General features: G+C 40.1%; 1 protein-coding gene and 1 non-coding gene across 2 annotated transcripts in view; one reads left to right on the plus strand and one right to left on the minus strand.

Moving 5' to 3' along the window:
- The window catches only part of LOC139034676 (uncharacterized), a 46779-nt gene that overhangs the window by 1080 nt on the left and 20752 nt on the right, over positions 1-24947 (minus strand). The window contains exons 7-8 of the mRNA XM_070465898.1: positions 20325-20460; positions 9451-9557 (exon numbers count right to left, since the gene is read on the minus strand). Coding sequence (XP_070321999.1) covers positions 9451-9557; positions 20325-20460 — 243 coding nt within the window. The remainder of the gene's footprint in view (positions 1-9450; positions 9558-20324; positions 20461-24947) is intronic.
- LOC139034903 (U6 spliceosomal RNA) lies at positions 13951-14052 on the plus strand. Its single transcript, XR_011487479.1, has one exon. It is a non-coding gene; the product is annotated as a U6 spliceosomal RNA (small nuclear RNA).

Raw genomic sequence — 24947 nt, forward strand, 5'->3', positions numbered from 1 at the left:
GCTAGAACCAACCCTGGACTTTCCATTATATGAGCCAATAACATTTTTTTGTAATGAAATCAGTTGGAATTGATTTCATATAACTTAAAACCAAGATTTCTCACTGATTTTCCTGTATAGACCTGTGATATTGGTGGCACTAGTGGTAAATAACCCATCTGCCAATGCAGGTAGACTTAAGAGATGTGGGTTCAGTCCCTGGGTCAGAAAGATCCCCTGGAGGAGGGCATGGCAACCCACTCAAGTATTTTTGCCTAGAGAATCCCATGGACAGAAGACCCTGGCAGGCTGCAGTCCATAGGGTCACAGAGAGTCTGACATAACTGAAGTGACTTAGTATGCATACATTATGATTTATAAGAAATATATTTGGTCATTCAGGTGACCAAATATATATATGAGAAATATACATTTCTTGTGGTATTTGTCCAGGGTTCCTGGCTCAGAGCTCCCACAACCCTTGGAATTTCCTGAGAGATAAGAGTAATGGGAATGAATAGCTTGTATTATATTTGGTTTCAAGTCCTGAAAACCCTTCAAAGCCATCAAGGTGAAATTAGTGTCTTTTTATTCATAACAAGCCCCTTCTTACCACGGGCTGGGGCTATGTTAACAAAGTGACTTTCAGAAATTCCCTAAAGAGCGGGACTGCTTGCCAAGGAAACCAACCTGGAATGGAGGTTTGGAACTTTCAGTCTCTGATTCCAGGGAGAGAAGAGGCTGGCGGTTAACAGCCAATGACCGGCCATTGGTTAATGGCCATCAGTGGCCAGCGATTTAACCAACCATGCCTATGTGACAAAGCCTTTGTAAGAACCAAAAGGATGAGGTTCAGAGAGTGTCTAAGTTGGGGAAACAGAATGCTCCCATGTGTCACTGTGCTGGGTCCCAGACTCCAGGAGGACAGAAGCTCCTTTGGGACCTTACCCTGTGTACATCTTCAGCTGGCTGTTGATTCATAGCCTTTAATGTCCTTTGCAATAAACTGACAATTAGTGAGTAAACTGGTTTCCTGTATCCTAATTGAACCTAAGGAGGGGCTTGTGAGAGACTCTGATTTATAGTCAGTTGGTCAGAAGTACAAATAACAAGGGGCTTCCCAGGTGGCACTAGTGCTAAAGAACCCGCCTGCCAATGCAGGAGGCATAAGAGACAAGGGTTCTATCCTTGGGGTGGGACGATTCCCTGGAGGAGGACATGGCAACCCACTCCAGTATTCTTGCCTGGAGAATCCCCATGGACAGAGGAGACTGGCAGGCTACAGTCCACAGGGTCACTAAGAGTTGGACACAACTGAAGTGACAGCACGGCAGCATGGCACAGAAGTAACCACCTGGATCTGAACTGAGGTTGAAACTTGAAGATGGCTGTAAAAGTGTGGGATGAGGTCAGGCTGGGTACAGTAAAGGGTGGTGAAGGGTGAGGGGCTTAGAGCTGTAAGACAATATGGTTTATAATTTCAGGACTTGAAAGGGCCAGAACCTGGGTCACTGAGGGCCTGGGTGGTAAAAATGTGCCTGGGAGAGAAAGGAGTCAGTATCCTAGCTGGATGATTTCCCCCGGTGATCGATGGTTATCGGTACTTGGTGTGCTAGGGGGTCCTTTCATCCCATGGCTTGTACGGAAAATCAGGGTGTGTTAATGTGGTGGTGGGGGTCTGCTCTGATACTGCACAGTGGGGTTTGTCCAGGACAAAATCTAAGGTAATCATCTTCCAGGGGCATGCCTATATTGGGAGGGCGTGCAGTAGCCCCTTGTATTTCCTAGGTCTATTATTTAATTAAATTAATTGATTTAATTAATTAAAAATTTAAACTAAGTAATTTAAAAATTAAAGGTCAATTTAAAATTTAGTTAATTAAAAGATTAATTAATTTTGCTGTGTTGAGTCTTAGTTGTGGCTTGTGGGATCTTCCTTGTGCCAAGTGGGATCTTCGTTGCGGTGCACAGACTATCTAGTTGTGGTGTGGGGTCTTAGTTGCACTGTGGCATGTGGGATCTTAGTTCCCCAACCAGGGATCCAACCTGAGTCCCCTGTATTGGAAGGTAGATTCTTAACCACTGGACCACCAGGGAAGTCCCTTCTTGGGTCCACTTTTGGCCCAGGTGTGTCTTCTACGCTCCCTCATTGAGCAGCAGGTTATACAGATGCAAGCTGACTCAAGGGGCCATGCCGAATGTCTAATAAAGAGGCTAGTTTCTCACGTGGGCCACTCTGAAGGGGTCACTGGCTTCAAGGGCCTTTGACAAAGGACTGGCACAAAGAACTGGCTGACTGATCTATAGCAATCTGAAAGAGTTTGAGGCAAGACAGCTAACTCCCTGCTTGATCTCTTTTCTCCTCTTCTTTTCTAAGATAACTCATTTTTTTAAAGTGTAACAATGTGCCCAGCTATAAAAAAATCTATTTTCCAGTCCTCCTTGGCATTAAGGGTGGGCATGTGACATACTTCTCACCAACTAGACATAAGCAGAACTCTCCTGAGAATTTCAGAGATTTTCCTTATATAGGTGTCCACAATTTCTCCTTGTCCCTTCCTTCTTCGGGTGTGGGATAGAAATGGGAGGCTACAGGTGAAGCAGCCACTTTGCAACCATGAGGATAAACCTTGAGGATAAACCATGAGGATAAGCTTGCTGAGGTTAATGGTGAAGAAAGAGAGAGGGAACCTGGCATGTGAATGACATGGTGGAGTGTCTGTTACCTCCCCAGTCTTCCTCTACCTTATTAAACCACTGTAGCTGGTTCTTTTCCACACAGCCAAGCATCATCTCAATAGGTGTGAATCATAGTCAAGGAGAGAAGCAAAGCTCAGAGTTTACAAAAAAGAAATAGGATAGGTCCAAAGTAGAGGAAGACAAGATCTTCAATAGGAAAACAAGGTCCAAAGTCTTGATCACTGAGAAAGGCAGGAAATGTGTGGGATTCATGGCTCTGGCTGAAAGGAGTTTCAGGGGTTGGAGACCATTTGAAATGGGGCCAGCAGTATGGTTTGGGGGCCAGCCTGAAGCATCAGAGTGTTGGTGTAGCACCCAAACCCACAAGAGACTGTCATGTTCCCTGAACATACTTTCACACAAAAATTTCTTCTCCTTGTAAAGTTCTACCCATTCTTCAATGCTCCAAGTCCTTACCAGAAACTGAGATGACCTAAGATAGTATTAGATACTGAGATGGAATTATATAATGGTGACTGGTATGGTGAGAAAGCTATGCCCTATTCAATTCTCTAAAAATATTTCAATCAAAATAATACTATAACTAAATAATTAAATACCTATTTGAAATAGTCCCCTTAATTTCTTTTATTTCTCATATAGCTATCATTATTTCTTTCAAAATACGTAAGCATTTCCAATCCCCTGTTAATTCAGTTTTTAATGCAATATTAATGCATTCCCCCTTTTTAAAGTCCTCCATTTTTCTGACCTCAACCATCATCTGGGACTCCCTTTTCTTCAATTCTTCTGATTTCTAGATTCTGTATTCTTTGTCTATGTGATTTATTCCCTCACTTTGCTCAAGTGTATTCACTGGAAGCTTTCTGCGAATGGATACAGAGGAGGTACAGAGTTTGAGTCCTTTCAAGCTACAAACATCTCTAGTTTACGCTCACACTTGGTTAGGAGTTGGGAATGTGTAGAGTTCTCACAGAGTTGTCATGGCAGAGCTCCTTGTCCTCGAGTTTTCAGTTACAAAGTCTATGATTTTCCTGACTCCCAGTCCTTTGTGTGCAATCTTTCTTTTCTCTTTTTATATACTGTTGTGTGTGCTAGTCGCTCAGTCGTGTCCAACTCTTTGTGACCCCATGGTCTGTCCATGGAGTTCTCTAGGCAGGGATACTGAAGTGGGTTGCCATTCCCTTCTCCAGGGGATCTTCCCGACCCGAGGATCGAACCTGGGTCTCCTGCATTGCAGGCAGATGCTTTACTGTCTGAGCCACCAGGGAATCCCACTGCAAGCAGATTCTTTACCATCTGAGCTAGCAGGGAAGCCCCGTATGTTGTTAGGATCTATCTTTTATTCCTAGCATTCTGAAAGTCATGATTGTCATGCACTGTGCTGAGCACTCAGTGGGCTCTTTCAATATGCAGATTTATGTCCCTTGGTTCTGGGAAAGTTCTTGGTTTATTCTTTGATAATTCCCTTCCCTCACTTGTTTCTTTTCTTTCTGAAGTTAGGCGTTAGCTACTGGTGCTCTTAGACTGATCCTCTTGTTCATATTTTTTCACCAATTTTTCATCTCCCTATCTTTTGCTCTACTTTTGAAGACTTTCTTGACTTCATTTTTCAACATTTGTTTGAAGTTTTAATTTTCACTTTCTAAGAACCTAATTTTTTTCTAATCTTTTTTCATAGCATCCTGTTCTTGTTTTATAGATGCATGATCTTCTGTTTCACTGAGGGTGTTATAATTTATTTCTTTTTAAAGTTTTCACATAGCCTCTATATCTTCAGGGCTCTTTTATTCTCTTTGTTCCAGGCATGGTTTCCTGTGTTGGAGAACTGCTTCATGTCTCTGGAGATTCTGAGATTTCTGTTCACAGTGAAGCAAGAGGCATCCAAAGGCTCATGGGAAGCTCCTGTGTATGTGCAGGGCTTTTTTGAATGTTGAAGGAGTGGCCAGCTGTCACCATCTGGAATTCCTTTCTCTGAGGCTGTTCAGTTTTTCAAAGAATACCCCAGTCTTCTACATGACTATCAGCCTTCTGAAAGCAAGGCAGACAAAGATAGCTTGGGTGAAGAGAAAGGCTGAATTCCAGAAGTTCAATGTGTAGAATTTTCCTTACTCCTCCTTTTTCTAGCTTCTCACCTCAAGCTCATTGCTGGGTGTCCTGGGTCTGCTGAAAGGCTGTTTCATTTTTCCAGAGAAAACTCCCTAAGTGTTCTCTCTGCTTCTACCCTTGCCTCCCCCGGAATCTGTTTCAATTTAGAGTTGGAATGATCCTGTTAAAATGTGGGTCAGATCAGGTCACAGCTCAGCTTAAAGTTCTCAGGTGCTTTTCCATTTCAGCAGAGTTAAAAACTAAAGTTCTTGTAATTGTCTAGAAGGCCCCTCGCCCCCTTCACTTACTTCTTGGAATTTTTACCTTATTACCTTCCTGTTCTCTCTCATTCCAGCTCTGCGGGCCGCCTTACTGGCCCTTGCACACACCAGGTAGGCTCCTGCTTTATGACCACTGTGCTTGCTATTCATTTACCTGGAATGTGCATCTCACAGATATTTACATGGCTTGCTCCCTTCCTCCTTTGGGTCTTTATTCAAATGTCCCTTTTCCCTGGCAGCCTCCAGCCCCTGACATATACACACTCTCTCCTTTTCTTGCTTTACTTTTCTTGGAAGTATAATCTCCATATGATACACAATCATATATATTTTCCTTCTTTTTGAAGTAGCTGATTTACTGTCTGTCATTCTCCACTAGGAAGTAAGTCCCATGAAAGCAGGAATTCATTGCTCAATTACCAGCATTTAGAATAGGGCCTGACACACAAAAGGCATTTAATAAATGTATGTGAAAGAAATAAGTATGAATAAATAAACAAAGTGATCCTGAAGTAGTCTAGTTCTTTAAAAAAAAAAATTAGTCAAAAAACAGTGCTGTAAGATGTGGATAGAGACTTGTCTTTCTGTTATATATATTTTTTAAGCACATGGAGTTGATGTTTCTGAGGAAACATCATTATTGTGTGTATTCCATCATTAAAATGGGTCATTAAGAACTCCTTGGCTGGCAAATAAATAGCCTTAGGTTATTAATTTGGATTTCATGAGAGAAGGAGAATTAGAATTAAAAATTATCTTAATAACTTATTAATGATAAGAACACAGAAGCAATCAGAAGAACATTAGTTCTCTAACCAGTGATATTACTAATTGCTTTTAATGTTTAAAATGATGTCATATTAGGGCTAAATGGCAAGATATTTTCCCTGTAGAATCCAACCAAGTTACCTTGGTTTGAAGAGTCTTTTCTGGTATTCAGACTAACAAATCTGATTGAACTGCTCCAGCAGAAATACCTCATAATTATTTGGTTCAGAATATGAATGCATTCAAACTACTCATATGTACTACCACATTTGGGAAAAGCTGATTTCTTAAACTAGAAAGGACATTTTAATGCTTTTTAAATGAATATTTTCAGGCAGGTATTTCATGATCATCTTCCTAATTATGCAAATTGAACCATTTACCAAGCAAGCACTATGTTTTGCAGCTCCAAATATGTACTCAGTGATCATTATCTTCCATCTGAGACCACCCATCATTTAGCACCCACTGCAGTCTTATAATGTCTTCTGGTGCAGTGTGTAATGAGAAAGTTGCTACAGTGCCAAGAAAAACCAAATGAAATCATTAACCTGCCTTCTGTTTAATGAGCCTAAATTAAAGCTAAATTTAAATTAATTTTAACAGAATAAATCTGTTTAGTTTAAATTCAACTTAAATGGACTAGGAAGTAGATGTTCTGTTTCTCTAGAGATGATCTTAAAATCCTGGAATCATTTGATTGGCTGTTAAATGGCAATGCAGTAATTTCAGTTTAAAAATGACAGTGGGAAAAAAAAGTGACAGTGAAGTAAACAGTAATATTATAATTCTCTCTAAAGCTGCCAGTGTTAAAAAAAAAACTGCAGTGAAATTATGTCATGTCTCTAAGACTTTTAGTAGAAATGATAGAAGACTGGATGCTTATATCATTTCATTCTCTCCACATAATCTACCAGATAGTGTACCAAGATGTGTCCCGTGTTTTAACGTTGAGTTTGGATTTTCAAATATGTCTATGCTGTCTTTCATTGAGCTTTATTGAAAATGACCTTTCTTTGTACACACTGCTATTTTTAAAATGGATAACTAATAAAAACCTACTGTGTAGCACATGGAACTCTGCTCAGTGTTATGCGCCAGCCTGGATGGGAAGGGGATCTGGGGGAGAATGGACAGACAGACATATATGGCTGAGTCCCTTCACTGTTCATCTGAAACTGTCACAACATTGCTAATAGGTTATACCCCAGTACAAAATGTTTTGGTGTTACAAAATAAATAGATAAATAAAATTTAAAAATAAAGTAAAATGACCTTTCCTCATTTTTCCACCAGCAGTAAGAGTGGCTATCATTAATTCTGGACATGTGTATTGTGAAGGAGAGGACAGGTATGGCCAATACTAAACAGCTGGTTCCATGTGATCCTTTCACTTTCAAAGGATTTTTGTTGTTGCTCAGTGGCTCAGTCGTGTCCAACTCTTTGCGACTCTATGGACTGCAGTCCACCAGGCCTCCCTGTCCCTCACCATCTCACGAAGTTTGCCTAAGTTCATGTCCATCGCATTGGTGATGCCATCGAGTCATCTCATCCTCTGATGCCCTCTTTTCCTTTTGCCCTCAATCTTTCCCAGCATCATGGACTTTTCCAATGAATCAGCTGTTTGCATCAGATGACCAAAATATTGGAGTTTCAGCTTCAGCATCAGTTCTTCCAATGAGTATTCAGTGTTGATTTCCCTTAAGACTGACTGGTTTGATCTCCTTGCTATCCAAGGAGCCCTAAGGAGTCTTCTCCAGCATCATAGTTCAAAGGCATCAATTCTTTGGCATTCTGCCTTCTTTATGGTCCAGCTCTCACAGCTGTATATGACCACTGGGAAGACCATAGCCTTGACTATACAGACCTTTGTCGGCAGAGTAATGTCTCTGCTTTTCAATACACTGTCTAGGTTTTTCATAGCTTTCCTGCCAAGAAGCGAATGTCTTCTGATTTCATGGCTGCACCATCTGCAGTGATTTTAGAGCCCAAGTAGAGGAAATATGTCACTACTTCCACCTTTTCCCCCTCTATTTTCCATGAAGTAATGGTGCTAGATGCCATGATCTTAGTTTTTTTAATATTTAGTTTTAAGTTGGCTCTTTCACATTCCTCCTTTATCCTTATCAAGGGCTCTTTAGTTCCTCCATGCTTTCTGCCATTAGAGTGGTATCATCCACATATATGAAGTTGTTGATGTTTCTCCTGTCTATCTTGATGCCAGCTTGTAACTCATCCAGCCTGGCATTTTTCATGATGTGCTCAGCATATAGGTTAAGTAAACAGGGTGACAGCAGACAGCTCTGTCATACTCGTTTCTCAATGTTGAACCAGTCAGTTGTTCCATACAGGGTTCTAACTGTTGCTTCTTGACCCCCACACAGGTTTCTCAGGAGACAGGTGAGGCGGTCTGGTATTCCCATCTCTTTTAGAGCTTTCCACAGTTTATTATGATCCACACAATTAAAGGCTTTGGTGTAGTCGATGAAAGAGACGTAGATGTTTTTCTGGAATTCCTTAGCTTTCTCTATGATCCAGTGAATGTTGGCAATTTGATCTCTGGTTCCTCTGCCTTTTCTAAACCTTGCTTGGACATCTGGAAGTTTTGGTTTGCATAATGCTGAAGCCTAGCATGCAAGATTTTAAGCATGACCTTACTAGCAAGGGAGATAAGTGCAATTGTCTGATGGTTAGAACATTCTTTAGTACTGCCTTTCTTGAGAATTGGGATGAGGATTGACCTTTTCCAGTCCTGTGGCCACTGCTGGGTCTTCCAGATTTGCTAAGATAATGAATGCAACACTTTGATGACATCATCCATTAGGGTTTTGAGGAGCTCTGCTGGAATTTCATCGCATCCACTAGCTTTACTAACAGCAGTGCTTCCAAAGGCCCACTTGACTTTGCTTTCCACAATGTCTGGCTCTGAATTACAAAAGGATTACATGATCAAAAAATACCCTTAATGCTCTCTCTGTACCTATCACACTTGAACCAGGCTTTGATGATCCAGGAAGCACATTAGAATCTTATGAGGGCTGTTACTTTAGTTTTCCAGTTGATACCTGGAGAAATCTTTGAAGGTCAGGTTGGGAAAAAGAATAGAGAATAGGAGACAAGTCCTCAGAGAATAGGTGAGGATAAGAGTACAGGGCTTCCCTGGCAACTCAGATGGTAAAGAATCTGTCTGCAATACAGGAGACCCAGGTTTGATCTCTGGGGAAGATCCCCTGGAGAAGGGAATGGCAACCCACTTTGGTATTCTTGTCTGGAGAATTCATGGACAGAGGAGCCTGGTGGGCTACAGTACATGGGGTTGCAAAGAGTCAGACATGACTGAGTGACTAACACTTTCACTTTTCAAGAGCACAGGAGGAAAGAAAGAGCAATGGAGAAATTTTCGTTTCAACATTTATCACCTAGATCAAACCCTACATATCACATCCTAAGAGCACTTGAACTTAATGCAAATCACAGGCCACACAACGGTGCCAGCCTGTGACAGTGATCCTGGTCGTCACTTAGCTCCAGCCAGTTATTCAGTGGAAAAAGTGGAGCAAGTTGTGAGTAGTGCAGCATTTGGGAAGGATTGGATGTGGACAGGTGAAGGGGAATACAAACTGAAAACACCTACCTGTCTTTCTGGCTCTCAGTGCTTCAAGTAGGTCAACAGCAGCCTTTTCTCCCAGGACATTGTTTCCAAGGTCAATCTCCTTTAAGTGGGCAGAGTATTTGATCAGGCTGACCAGAGAAAGTGACAAAACAAAATGCTGTTGTACTAAGCATGGTTGCGCAAAGAAATGCAATCCAGTTATTTTGGAGTATGCTCTTTTTTTTTTTTTTCCATTTATTTTTATTAGTTGGAGGCTAATTACTTTACATCATTACAGTAGTTTTTGTCATACATTGAAATGAATTAGCCATGGATTTACATGCATTCCCCATCCCAGTCCCCCCTCCCACCTCCCTCTCCACCCGATCCCTCTGGGTCTTCCCAGTGCACCAGGCCCGAGCACTTGTCTCATGCACCCAACCTGGGCTGGTGATCTGTTTCACCCTAGATAATATACATGTTTCAATGCTGTTCTCTTGAAACATCCCACCCTCGCCTTCTCCCAGAGTCCACAAGTCTGTTCTATACATGAGTCTCTTTTTCTGTTTTGCATATAGGGTTATCGTTACCAGAATCAGTTCTAATGAGATGGATGAAACTGGAGCCCATTATACAGAGTGGAGTATGCTCTTTTTCCTTTTTTTTAAGGTCCTCTCCACCGCCCCCTCCCCTCCCTCCCAAAGATGCGGTACTGACCCAATTTGAAACTGAAGACATCCTGAATACATTTCCCCCCCGCCAATTTAATCTCTCTAGTTTTGGGTGCCTCTCCTAAGTAAGCTGGTATGATAAGGACTTAGTTGCCTTAAATATTCCATGCATTTATTTATTCAAAAGATACGGCATGTTATTGCACAGTGCTTCTCACTCTTTTAGATTTTACACACCAGTAAAACATCAGATAACTGGGGGGTGGGGGGACAGACAAGCGTCACTTTGGCAACTTTTGGTATGTCTAATAACTTTCACCTAGTAACACTATAGAAGAAGATATATTTTTATATAAAGTTAGGAAGAGTACAGTCTCAAAATAAAGGATATTTTATTTTTAAATTGAGTTTTTAAAAACGTTTATTTATTTGGTTGTGTTGGGTCTCAGTTGTGGCATGCAGTATCTTCCGATGAGGCAGATAGACCCTCTAGTTGTGGTGCGTGGGTTCAGTAGTTGCAGCACGTGGGTTTAGCTGCTGTGTAGAATGTGGGATCTTAGCTCTCCTGCCAGGGACTGAACCTGTATCCCCAGCATTGCAAGGTGGATTCCTAACCACTGGACCATCAGGGAAGCCCCCAAGGTTAGTTTTTTAAATGAAATAAGTTTAGCTTTATGAAAACTTAACACTCTACCTATCTTTATTTTTCTAGTCTCTTTGAGGATCATTGAAACTTCATTCATTTCCCGGCCTTGGCCTGTCAAGTGGACTTAGGGAATCTCTGGCATTGTTAAGTGGGCATGGAATCTGGGTGAGGTCCTAGGATCTGAAGTCCTGGGCTCTGGATCAGCTTTTATCTTTTGTCAATCCTGTGATCATGGGCAGGCCACATGCCATCTTGGGTCTTACCTTCCTCAACTGTAAATTTGGCCTCAAAAGGGTGAGTCTGCCTATTTCACAAGATGTGGAAAAATAGAATGAAGCCATTTTTATGAAAGCATCTTGCAAAATGCAATACCAATGATGCTATTAATTCTGGGTGCATAGTTACTAAGTGCACATTAAGTGCCTGACATTGCAGAGACTAAAAGCAATTTAACACATGGTCTTGGGACTTCCCTGGTGTTCTGGTGATTAGGAATCCCCTTCAGCTGCCAATGCAGGGGACACAGGTTTGACCCCTGTTCCAGGAAGATTCCACACACCATGGAGCAACTAAGCCTGTGTGTCACAACTACCGAGCCTGTGCTCTGCAACAGGAGATGCCACCATGGTGAGAAGCCTGCATGCTGCAACCAGAGAGTAGTTCCCACTTGTTGTAACTAAAGAAAGCAGGAAGGAAGAGCCAGGGCAGCCAAAAATAAATAAATAAGTAAAAAAATAAAAACAACCCATGGCTTGTGTTCTGAAAGAAATTATTGTAACTATCAATAAAACAATTTTAAGCCTTAACCATGTGCTGGGGATATGAAATTTCAGTCAGGGTCAGTAGTGAATACAAGGCCATTCTCTTGCTTCCTGTACACATTTTCTATTGATTGAGGAGCCAGAATTCAAAGCCAGGGCTGAATGGTCCTGCCAGACTCTGCCTCTAGAAGATCTCACTCCCAAGGAACCAGTCTGCCTAATCAAGACTTGACAGGCTTTGGCTTCCTGAACGGCCTGGCTGTGTCCAATTCCTTCAGAGAAGATGAGGGAGAGCTGGGATGCTTCAAGGAGGAAACGGAGAAAGAGAAGCACCAAAGGAGAATGGAGGGTGTTGAAGACAAACTTTACAACTCAACAATTCTATATCTAGGTCTGATTCTGGAGGCCATGGATTTAACCACTATGCTACACAGCCCTCACAAGAGCTTTGGTTTTACGGAGCATTCACTATGCATCAGATGCGATCATGGCCACCCACATGTTAAGTACTGTGCTTGGCACAAAGGGGCCTTCCAAGGGTATGAGTGGGGCTGAAAGCCAGCTGAGGTCTGTTTGCCAAGTCCTGGGCATGAAGCATAGACCTGGAAGGGATAACTTCCTCTGACTCATTGGTGAGAGGAAGTGCCTTTTAATTCCTGTACCCAAAGGGGCTCTTTTTCTAACTCATATAGAGGTGCTAGTTGGAGCCTTAGGCACTATATTTAGCACCTCATATATGATCTCATTTACCCTACAACAATTTCTTTAGTTAGACATTGTTACTATCCCCAATTTTACTAATGAGGGACTGAAATACAGAGAAGCAATTTAACTTGCCTGAGATTAAATTGTGACACAGGGATGTGAAAGTAGGCAGTTTGCTTGAAAATAACCATGAAGTATGATACAAATATACCAAGAAAATGTTTTAATTTTCAGTAGTTCTTAATATTTACAGTTTAAAAAAGAGAACAAAGAGATCTAAGTATTTAGTGTCAGAACTGAAAAAAAAAAAAAAAACGCAAAAGGAATTCCTGGTCCTGGTGCACATTGTTAAGTTGTATTTATAACCCTGTCACACACGGCCAGCAGCTGCACAGGACCCTGTGCTCAGAAGGGCTCCTCACTTGGTTGAGCGCTCTGTCATCCTCTTGAAATTCTTAATAATATTTGAACAAGGGCCCATGAGTTTCCATTTGCACTAGGTCCCTGCAAATTCTGTAGGTCCCTGTAGTCACTTCCTGTTGTCATGTTTAGTGTGGTCAGAGCAGAAAGTAAAATCTGACAGTCAGCTTTAAATAACTGTATTGTTCTGTCAGCCCTAGAGACCACTGTTAGAGGAATCCTGGTCAGAGGGAGGTGTGGTTCATGAGATTGGGAACCAGCAGGGTTCCTGCACCCAAACCAGCATTTGAGTTTCTGCCTTGAAGTCAAATCCTCTGATACTGCCTTTTGGGGTAGGCTTAAGCAGCAGAGCTAGGTAAAGACTCATTACAAAAGGCATGATATGTGTTGACCCTGGATCAGTTAATCTGAAGGTGAGGCTAGACCCAGGTGCTACCAAGGGTGCATAGTGCCAGTAGGCAGGCAGTTGGTTAGTGCCACATGATCTCCATCACCAAACCTTACTCCAACATAAATGCATATGCATAGGGCACCCCAAGTAAACATTTAATTAAGCAGACCCATGAAGCTGACTTTGCTAGCAGGCCCCCTCACAAGTCCCTTGCCTCCTCATTCATCCACTGAGCTCCTCCTTTGTAAATCCTCAGGACATTCAATGATAAAAGGTGAGGAGCCATAAATCTGTTCTCCAAAGTTCTCCTGGAGCCTGTTTGCTCATCCTCCAACTTGCTCTACAACTGGCCCAGAACTGGACTTGCCAGAGTGTGGGTGGAGGGTTGTGAAGATGGTGCTTCTACTTCCAGGGCACCAGCCTGTCAGTAATCATAGAGCTGAAGAAGGAAAATGAGTGTTAGACCTGCAGATATAGAAATATGGAGGGGAGCTATCCCTGAGGTGACTATGCAGCTTACTTCAGAAGTCACACCAGAAAATAACACATGATATAGAGTGAGTCTAAAAAGCCCCAGAGAAGATGAATGATACAAGGACCATAGATATTAAATTTGGTCTAAGCTGTCTTTATGAGTTTATGTTGTAGGTCACTAGAGTAGTAAAGAGAAAGTCTTCAAGGCAGGTAAAGGAAAAAACAAATTATGTTCAAAAGAAAAAAGATAAAAGTAACTGCAGACTTCTTTTCAGAAACAATGGAAGCAAAAGACAGTGGAGCAACGTCCTGAAAGTATTAACTGTCAGCCAAGTGTTCTATATCCAGGAAAAAATCTTGAAAAATGAAGGCAAACATACTACACATACTACAACTCAGAGAAGTCATCACAAGTAGGTCAGGACTATAAGAAATCTATAAAGAAGTCCTTTAGATAAAAGGAAAATGATACTAGTGTTGTATTTGGCAACACATATACTAAAATTGGAACAATAGAGATTAGCATGGCCCCTGCACAAAGATGAGGCACAAATACATAAAATGTTAAAAAAAAAAAGGGAGGAAATGATACTAGAGAGAAATTTGGATACATCCAAAGGAATGAAGAAGACTAGAAATGGTAAATGTGTAAATAAGTATAAAACACTTTCCCTTCTTTTTAAGAAAATATTAACTGCTTAAAACAAATATAATGATAATATGTTTGGGGGTTTATAACATTTACAATAGTAAAATATATGATTACAGTAAAACAAAGAATGAGAGGGAATGGAAATGTACTGTTGTGAGATTCTTAAACTATAAGTGAAATAGTATATTACTTGAAGGTTAATTGTGATAAACTAAAATTAATAGTGTTAACATTAGAGCAACCACTGAAAAAAATACAAGTATAGCTAATGGAACAATAAAAGAGATAAAAATGGAATTATAAATATTACTCAATCAAAAAACAGGCAGAAACATAGTTTAAATTGAACAAAAAAACACATGAGACAAAGAAAACAAATAACATGATGGTATGTTAAAATCCAGTCATATTGATAATCATATTAAATATAGCTGTCTAGATAAACAACAATTAAAAGACAGAGATTGTCCAAATAGGTTTTTTAAAAATAAGATCTCAACTATATGCTGTGTATAACAATTTAGATAAAAAATATAGATAGGCTACCAAAGTAAAAGGACAGAGACAGATATATCATGCTAATATCAATCAGAAGATTGGAGTGGATATATTAATATTAGTCAAGCTAGATTTCAGAGATGGGAGTAAGACCAGAGATAAGAGAAAAATATTACTAGGGATTACATAATGATAATGAGGGTCAATTCTTCAAGAGACTTAAGAACCCTTAAGCACCTAATAACGGTGCTTCAAAATATATGAAGTAAAACTGATTAAACTGCAAGGAGATATCTGTTGTTGTTGTTCAGTCTCTAAGTCATGACTGACTCTTTGCAATCTCATAGACTGCAGCATGCCAGGCCCTCTGTCCTCCACTCTCTCCTGGAGTTTGCTCAAATTCATGTTCATCGAGTCGGTGATGCTATCTAACCATCTTATCCTCTGCTGTTCTATTCTCCTTTTGCCTTCAAAGTTTCCCAGCATCAGGGGCTTTCCCAATGAATCAGCTCTTTGTATCAGGTGGCCAAAGTACTGGAGCTTCAGCTTCAGCATCAGTCTTTTCAATGAATATTCAGGGTTGATTTCCTAGAGGATTGGCTGGTCTGACCTCCTTAAAGTCCAAGGGGCTCTCAAGAGTCCCCCAGCACCACAATTCGAAAGCATCGATTCTTTGGCACTCAGCCTTCTTTATGATCCGGCTCTCACATCTGTACATAACTACTGGAAAAACCAAAGCTTTAACTATATGGACCTTTGTTGGCCAAGTGATGTCTCTGCTTTTTAATACACTGTCTAGGTTTGTCACAGCTTTCCTTCCAAGGAACAAGTGTCTTTTAATTTCGTGGCTGCAGTCACTGTCTGCAGTGATTTTGGAGCCCAAGAGAAAAAAACCTGTCACTGTTTCCACTTTTCTTCCTTCTGTTTGCCATAAAGTGATGGGACCAGATGCCCAGACTTTAACTTTTGTTAATACTGAGTTTCAAGCCATCTTTTTCACTGTCCTCTTTCAGTCTCATCAAGAGGCTCTTTAGTTCCTCTTCACTTTCTACCATTAAAGTGTATCAGCTGCATATCTAAGGTTGTTGATATTTCTTTCAGCAATCTTGATTCCACCTTGTGATTCATCCAGCCTGGCATTTTGCATGAGTTCTCTGCAAAAAAGTTAAATGAACAAGGTGACAATATACAACCTTGTTGTACCAGTTTCCCATTTTAAACCAGTCAGTTGTTTTATGTCCAGTTCTAACTGTTCCTTCTTTGCCCACATACAGGTTTCTCTCAAGACAGATAAGGTGGTCTGGTACTCCCATGTCTTTAAGAATTTTCCAGGTTGTTGTGATCCACACAGTCAAAGGCTTATCATAGTCAATGAGGTAGAAGTAGATGTTTTTCTGGAACTTCCTTGTTTTTTTAATGATCCAAGGAATGTTGGCAATTTGATCTCTGATTCCTCTGCCACTTTGAAACCCAGCTTGTACATCTGGATGTTCTTGCTTCACACATTGCTCAAGACTAGCTTGAAGGATTTTGAGCATAACCTTGCTAGCATATGAAATGAGCACAATTGTATGGTAGTATGGACATTCTTTGACATTGTCCTTCTTTGGGATTGGAATGAAAACTGATCTTTTTCAGTCCTGTGGCCACTGCTGAGCTTTCCAAATTTGCTGACATGTTGATATTTTAAAAATCACAATTTTCTCTATCTCAGTAATTTATACAGCAGGTTAACAGAAAATTTGTAAAGATACAGCAGATGTTACAACACTTGAGCAACACTGCTGACCAACTTGACCTTACTGACATTTATGGAACATTTTCTTCCAATAATAGAAGAATACATATTCTTTTCAAGTGCACATGGAAGATTTACATGATCATAAATTTTGATCAATTGGGCCATAAAACTTGTATGTTTTCTACCCACAGCAGAATTTACTTAGAAATCAACCAAAGAAAAATATGTGAAAATTTAACAAATATGTGAAGACTAAACAGCACTCTTCTAAATAACCCATAGGTCAAAGAAGAAATCAAGAGGGCAATTAGAAAATAGCTTGAGTTGAATGAAAATAAAGATACAATTTATCAAAATTTGCAGGATGCAACAAAAGAATAGTTCAGTTCAGTTCAGTCACTCAGCTGTGTCTGACTCTTTGCAACCCTGTAGACTGCAGCACTCCAGGCCTCTCTGTTCATCACCAACTCCCAGAGTTTACCCAAACTCATGTCCATTGAGTTGGTGATGCCATCGAATCAGCTTATCCTCCATCATCCTCTTCTCCTCCTGCCCTCAATCTTTCCCAGCCATCAAGGTCTTTTCAAATGAGTCAGCTCTTCGCATCAGGTGGCCAAAGTATTGGAGTTTCAGCTTCAGCTTCAGTCCTTCCAATGAATACCCAGGACTGATCTCCTTTAGGATGGACTTGTTGGATCTCCTTGCAGTCCAAGGGACTCTCAAGAGTCTTCTCCAACACCACAGTTCAAAAGCATCAATTCTTCAGTGCTCAACCTTCTTTATAGTCCAACTCTCACATCCATACATGACCACTGGAAAAACCATAGCCTTGACTAGATGGACCTTTGTTGGCAAAGTAATGTCTCTTCTTTTTAACATGCTGTCTAGGTTGGTCATAACTTTTCTTCCAAGGAGTAAGCATCTTTTAATTTCTTGGCTGCAGTCACCATCGCAGTGATTTTGGAGCCCAGAAAAATAAAGTCAGCCACTGTTTCCACTGTTTCCCCATCTTATTTCCCATGAAGTTATGGGACTGGATGCCATGATCTTAGTTTTCTGAATGTTGAGCGTTAAGCCAACTTTTTCACTCTCCTCTTTCACTTTCATCAAGAGGCTTTTTAGTTCCTCTTCACTTTCTGCCATAAGGGTGGTGTCATCTGCATATCTGAGGTTATTGATACTTCTCCCAGAAATATTTCTCTTGATTCCAGCTTGTGCTTCATCTAGCCCAGCGTTTCTTTTTTTTTTTTTTAGTTGGAGGCTAATTACTTTACAATATTGTACCAGTGTTTCTTATTATGTACTCTGCATATAAGTTAAATAAGCAGGTGACAATATACAGCCTTGATGTAATCCTTTCATGATTTGGAACCAGTCTGTTCCTTGTCCAGTTCTAACTGTAGCTTCCTGACCTTTATACAGGTTTCTCAAGAAGCAGGTCAGGTGGTCTGGTATCCCCATCTCTTTCAGAATTTTCCACAGTTTATTGTGGTCCATACAGTAAAAGGCTTTGGCATAGTCAATAAAGCAGAAATAGATGTTTTTCTGGAACTCTCTTGCTTTTTCGATGATCCAGCAGATGTTGGCAATTTGATCTCTGGTTCCTTTGCCTTTTCTAAATCCAGCTTGAACATCTGGAAGTTCATGGTTCACATATTGCTGAAGCCTGGCTTGGAGAATTTTGAGCATTACTTTACTAGCATGTGAGATGAGTGCAAGTGTGCAGTAGTTTGAGCATTCTTTGGCATTGCCTTTCTTTGGGATTGGAATGAAAACTGACCTTTTCCAGTCCCGTGGCCACTGCTGAGTTTTCCAAATTTGCTGGCATATTGAGTATACTTAGCATTAATATAAATATTTATATTTGAATTAAAAGGGTTTAAAGTCAATAACTTAAACTTCTACCTTAATAAACTAGAAAGAGAGGAGAGCATATTATACCCAAGGTAAGCAGGATAAAAGAAATAATAATAAAAAAAGAATAAATCAAGAAAATTGAATAAAGAGAAACATTAGAAAAAGCCATAAGTTGTTTTTTTGTAAAGATCAATAAAACTGACAAATTTCCAATCAGATTAATTGGAAAGGAGAAAACAAATCAACAATTTCAAACATGGAAGAAGAGATATCACTACAGATCCCACATGAAAAAGATTATAAGAAAATATATGAATAACTTGATGCCAGTAAATTAGAAAACTTGAATGACATGAACAAATTTCTTGAAAAGACACAAAGTTTTACTCAAAAAAGAAAAAAGCCGAAACAGCCATCTATCGATTAAAAAATTGAAGTTGTAGTTTAAATATCTATCCATAAAGAAAACTCTAAGTCCAGATATCTTCACCATTGAATTTTATCAAATATTTAGTGATGAAATAATGCCAATTCTACACAACTTATTTCATTAAGTAGAAGAGGAGGAAACACTTCCTAACTCATTCTGTGATGCCAAAATTACCCTGATCTGCAATACCAGCTGAAGACATTACAAGAAAAGTATAGACTAACATCCTTCATGAACACAGATACAAAAATTAATTTCTTTTTTTAATAAAAAAAATCTTTTTTGGCTGCACTGCGTTTTCACTGCTGTGCATGATCTTTTCTTGAGTTGTGGTAAGTGGGGGCTAGTCTTTGCTGTAGCATGAGGGCTTCTCATCATGGTGGCTTCTCTTTTTGCGGAGCACGGGCTCTAGAGTGTGGGCTCAGTAGTTATGGCACATGGGCTTAGCTGCCCCATAGCACATGGAATCTTTCCAGACCAGGGCTTGAACCTGTTATCTCCTGCATTGGCAGGCAGATTCTTAACCACTGGACCACCAGGGAAGTCCAATGCAAAAATGCTTAACAAAATGTTAGCAATATACTAAAAGGATAATACATTAGCAATATAGTAAATCTAGTGCTGTATTATGGGTTAACAAAACTAAGTTTATTAATATAGTTACCATAAAAAATACCAGCAAAGCTATCCAAGTTGTAAATCTTCTCATCCTTCCTGAATAAGGAAATCCATTAGAGAAAGAATTTGTTACTTTATAAATAGGGACTTCCCTGGTGGTTCAGTGGTTAAGAATTAGCCTGCCAACACAGCAGATGTGGGTTGGATCCTTTATCTGGGAACCAATATCCCATGGGGCAACTAAACCCCTGCACCAAAACTATTGAGGCTGAGCTCTACCTGCAAATCACAACTATTGAAGCCTGTGCACAGCAACGAAGGAGTGCAGACAAAAATAGATAAATATACAAATAATTATTTTTTAAAAATAGCTTTCAATCAAGCCCTCAAGCCCCAAATCTTGGCTATGCTCTATTGCCCTTGGTTGCCCCAAGATGCTATAAGTACTTATGTCCTAAAATGGTGTAGCCTAGAGCCAATCCAGAAAGCTTTCTCACAGGGCTACACTAGCTCACTTATGGCTTGGCCTACTGGGTATGCATTTTCAGGAGAGTGGACAGGGAGACAACCAAGGGTGAGAAGATAAAAGGGGCAAGGAATATTCTATTTTCTAGAAGCTTCTGAGAATAGCTCTTTCTCCTTTTAAGGAGGTTGGGACAACTTTGTAATCAAACACAAAGGAGTGTCCACTCTTGAGTAGGCTGCCTTTCTTCCTCATGTCACATTGCTTAGATTTACATTATATCCTGACCATAGGGAAGGAAAATCTGGAAGTCATACCTCTTGCCTTGCCTTAGCTGTCAATTTTTTAAAATGGGGCTTCTAATGAGGTCTTCAAGACCCATTTGTGGGCTAACATACAACTATCTGCCATGTCATTTTTATGATTTCAGATCAGGTACCAAAGACAAGACAGATCACTGCTTTCCTCTCAGCTGAAAATCTCACTTGGCACTGCTAACAAGCTGCAATTAAATGATTTTCCCCATGATTAAACCCAAGCACCTCGTTTTGGAAGGTGAACAAGTAAAGCATTTTAGTTTTCTACTCACCATGTTAATATTTGAGTGAATTCCAACAAGTCATTTTCTCCTTCTTTTCCCTTTCCATCTATGCCATTATCTGCCAAATACAGCTTCACTAACCAAGGACCAGTTTCAATCAAATCTTTAATTTTTTTCTTGATTCCTGTAGAAAGATCAGAGTATTTGATTATTTTTAGACAATAGTTCTCCCATTTCACCACCTTAATTGATTTTAGTTTTTAAGATTATACTGATCTAACTTGTGTGAGTAGATGCATTTAGCAACATAGTGAAGGAAATGCATATAACTTAAGAAGTCCTTTAAAAAATACTCAGAATATCCTTTTTCTTTATAATAGCAAGCTCTCTATGAATGAAAAATCTCATTTAAGATTTAAATTGTTGCCTTTACTTTGGCTAAAGAGAAAATCAACATCTCTGGAAATTTCTCAGTAGAAGGTGTTGTCTGTTGATTCTGAAGAAGTGGTAGCCCTTTTATCAGGTTGGTGAATACATAACTGCAGTTCTGGACCATAAATTTTAAATCATTATAACTAGGGTGAAACACATCTTTATTAATCAAAATAGGAACCGTTATAAAATCAACACATTTTTGCCAATAAGAAATAAGTTTGCTTATTCCTGTAGCATAAAAATCTGTGAAAAGGATTCGATGAACTCTTTCTTGGAAGGCATCTTCTATCTCCTGCTGGTTGTGGAAGCATTTTCCCTGCAAAAAGTTGTCTGGATGCTTGAAGAAGTGGTAGTCAGTTGGCGAGAGGTCAGGTGAATATGGAGGATGAAGCAAAACTTCGTAGCCCAATTCATTCGATTTTTGAAGCATTGGTTGTGCAACATTTGGTGGGGCATTTTCGTGGAGAAGAACTGGGCCCTTTCTGTTGACCAGTGCCGTTTTGCAAGTGTTGCAGCTTCTGGTTTATCTCATCGATTTGCTGAGCATACTTCTCAGCTGGGATTCAGAGAACAGTAGTGGATCAGACAGGCAGCAGACCACGAAACAGTGACCATGACCCTTTTTTGAGTGCAAGTTTGGCTTTGGCAAGTGCTTTGGAGCTTCTTCTTGGTCCAACCACTGAGGTACTCATTGCTGATGGTTATATACAATCCACTTTTTGTCACACATCACAATCCCATTGAGAAATGGTTCATTATTGTTGTGCAGAATAAGAGATGACTCTTCAAAATTATGACTTTTTGATTTGTGATCAGCTCATGAGGCACCAACTTATCAAGCTTTTTCACCTTTCAAATTTGCTTCAAATGCTGAATGACTGTAGAATGGTTGACACTGAGTTCTTTGACAATTTCTCGTATAGTTGTAAGAGGATCAGCTTCGATGGTCCTCTCAGTTGATCACTGTCAATTTCCGATAGCCAGCCACTATGTTCTTCATCTTCAAGGCTCTCGTCTCCTTTGCAAAAGTTCTTGAATACTGTATGTTAGCAGTTCCTGAGCCAAATGCGTTGTTACTGTTGTGACTTGTCTCTGCCACTTTATGACTCATTTTGAACTCGAATAAGAAAATCATTCAAATTTGCTTTTTGTCTAACATAATTTCCATAGTCTAAAATAAATATGAAATGAACAGCTAGTAATAAGTCATTGACAAATAAACAAAAAGAAAGAAATACATATTAAAATGATGTATAACATAACCACATTTATTTAAGAATGTATTCTAATATGAAATGGCAAATTTCAACAATGCAAAACTGCAATTATTTTTGCACCAATTTAATACAAGGATTCAGTCTTCTAAAAGAGCCTGCATAGTTATCACATTTTTTGAGTTCTAGAAGGACAAATTTGGAGGAAGAATCATCCTGCCTGAGTTCAGTGGTCCTGGAGTCTGGTTCACCATCATTCCATACAGCTTTCACAAAATTCACATTTTGGGGGGTATTTAATTTTTATTGGAGTGCAGCTGATTCACAATATCATATTCACATTTGATTTATAAGTTTAGGAGTTTGGCAAAGGAAAAAAAAAACAGGAAGGGGATGGAGAAAGAGAAAAGAGTTATGGATACAGTGCTGGTTTATCCACTCATAAGTGTGAGATGAAACAGCTGAATCTCCAGTTAGGAAGCTGATCACTTCCCCCAGGGCCTCCAAGAGTTTGTAGGTAAATGCTTTGTGTGCACTGTGACCCTGGGAATCCCAGCCAACTACTTCATAAGAGGCTTGACTGAAAACCAATGACCTGTTCCAAAGTCAGGAAAGAAAATGCATGGAACTTAGAGATAACATATATTTATATATTGTCTTGTGTTGGCAGTTCAAAGGATTATAAAGGCTCATTTAGGGACTTTCCTGGTGGTCTGGTGGTTAAGACTCTGAGCTTCCAATGCAGGGTGTGTGGATTGGATCCCTGGTGGGGAAACTAAGATCCCCACATGCTGCCTGACCAAAAAAAAAAAAAAGAAAGAAAGAAAGAATGAAGAAATGAAAAGGGAGATTTTAAAGGTTTATTTAAGGAATTTCCTGGCATTCTAGTGGTTAGGACTCAGTGTTTTCATTGCCATGGTCTGGGGTTCAATTCCTAGTCAGGAACTAAGATCCCACAAGCTGTGCATCAAAAAAAAAAAAAAAACCTCATTTAGCTACACACTAATTTTGCCTGACATACTGACTTGAGAATCTAACCCCAGGGCTGGATGGGACTCTTCTGTTCTTGAATTCATTCAGCATTCAACAAATATTTTTGAGCTCCTATTATGTGCCAGCCACAGTTCTAGCTGCTGGGAATTTAACAGAGAGCAAAAGAGACAGAACTTACTACCCTCATGAAGCTGAGGCAGTACGTTACCTAGTGTGTGGGAAGAGCAAGGAAGAGACGAGAGTGGATGATGACTCAGGGTATGTTTTCAAGTCATGAAAGATAACTGAATTTTTAGGGAAAGATGACAAATGTGGACATTGGATCATTCTAGCTTGCCAATTTAAAAATAAAAGCATGCTTTTAAAAAAGATTCAATTGGTTTATTTGGATATAAATGTAATCTGCTGAGTTACTGAAGGAAATAGGATTTATTTTCCTTCAAAACATAGTTAGAGGGATGACAACAAGCCCATCCTTTAGTTTTACTGAAGATAAGCCTAACTGGTCCACACCTCATTTGTCCTTACATTCAGGTTATGAGAATGATAGCTAATGACAGCCATTATGAATAATATAATAGTGCCAATGTCCTAGCACAGTATCTGGCATACCATAGGTATTTAATAACTGTTTCTTGAATAAATGAGTGAATCAATGAATAAGTGTAACCATGTTGTAGAAAATTTTATCTCACCATTCATTGTCTTTCCAAGCCTGGTGTAGTTAGTGCCTTGAGACAACTCATGAACATGAACAAAGTATGATTTTTCTATTTTGGACATCTCTTCACAAATATAAATGCCTTTGAGAAGTTGACTACCCAGAATGATTAACAATGTGGATACTGACTGCAGGTGGCACTCATTTCTGTTTGCCCCCTCCTGGCATGCCAGAAAGCAGCAGTGATGAAGCGTGAGGCCAAGGGGGCCAAGGCCAAAGGCCAAATTCCTGTGCAGCTGCTCAGCTTTGCAAGGAAAGGAACAAAATGGTCTCAGCCACTCATCACCCTGCACCGAGCTAGTGTGGCATAACTGTGTACAGTTGGAGAAGGAGGCTCCCAAGCTGGTGACTGTCCTGGTCCAGCTTGCATCCCCATGGGTAAAACAATCCAAATCTCACTCCAACTGGTGGTAAGAAAGGTAATAATGTCATCTGGGCCCATGAAAAATAACCAGTTTAGAAAATGCTAGTCCAAGGCACTCTCTAGAATTTAGACCTCTAGGGAGTCCCACATGCCCTGTTAGAAGGTAGGAAGGCTAATTATGCCTTAGGTCAGGGATTTCCTGCTCCAAGACCCTAATTAAATTTCAAGCAGAACCAAATTCTTTTCTTTGAATGGGAAACAAATTCCTTGGAGTAAGAGTAAGTCCATGCTCAGCTCCTGGTAATACTTGATCCACCCCAGCTGTACTAACTCCAAGCTAGTTTTACCTAATCTTACACTTCTTTAAATAAAAACAAGCTCACTAACAATGACCACTTTAAGTGACCCTCCTCTGTCTCAGAGACCTTAGTAGTGATATAGTGATGCCTGCTGTGCCTGAGACAGAGTGGTGTACTGAAATGAGAAGAATCTCCAGGTTTGAAACCTCTCTGAAAAATACTGTGTGACTCCCCAGAAAGTCACTTAACTCCTCTGAACCTAAATGTCCCCATTGCTGACATACAGATCATAATACTCATATCCTGGGCTTCCTAGTTGGCACTAGTGGTAAAGAACCTGCCTGCCAATGCAGGAGACATAGAGATGCATAGTTCGATCCCTGGGTTGGGAAGATCCCTTAGAGGAGGGCACGGCAACCCACTCCAGTATTCTTCCTGGAGAATCCCATGGACAGGAGCCTGGCGGGTTATAGTCCATAGGGTTGCAAAGAGACACGACTGAAGCGACTTAGAACACACACACACACTCACATCCTAAATGCATTGTGAAGACTGACCTGGGAAGCATGGTGGAATAATGACTGTAGAGTCATGTAGTGCACAGCAAATATTACTGCCTAGCTTTCCAGCTTCATTTCTGGAGTG

This window comes from Odocoileus virginianus, chromosome 4 (genome assembly GCF_023699985.2).
Source record: "Odocoileus virginianus isolate 20LAN1187 ecotype Illinois chromosome 4, Ovbor_1.2, whole genome shotgun sequence".
Classification (NCBI taxonomy): Eukaryota; Metazoa; Chordata; class Mammalia; order Artiodactyla; family Cervidae; genus Odocoileus; species Odocoileus virginianus.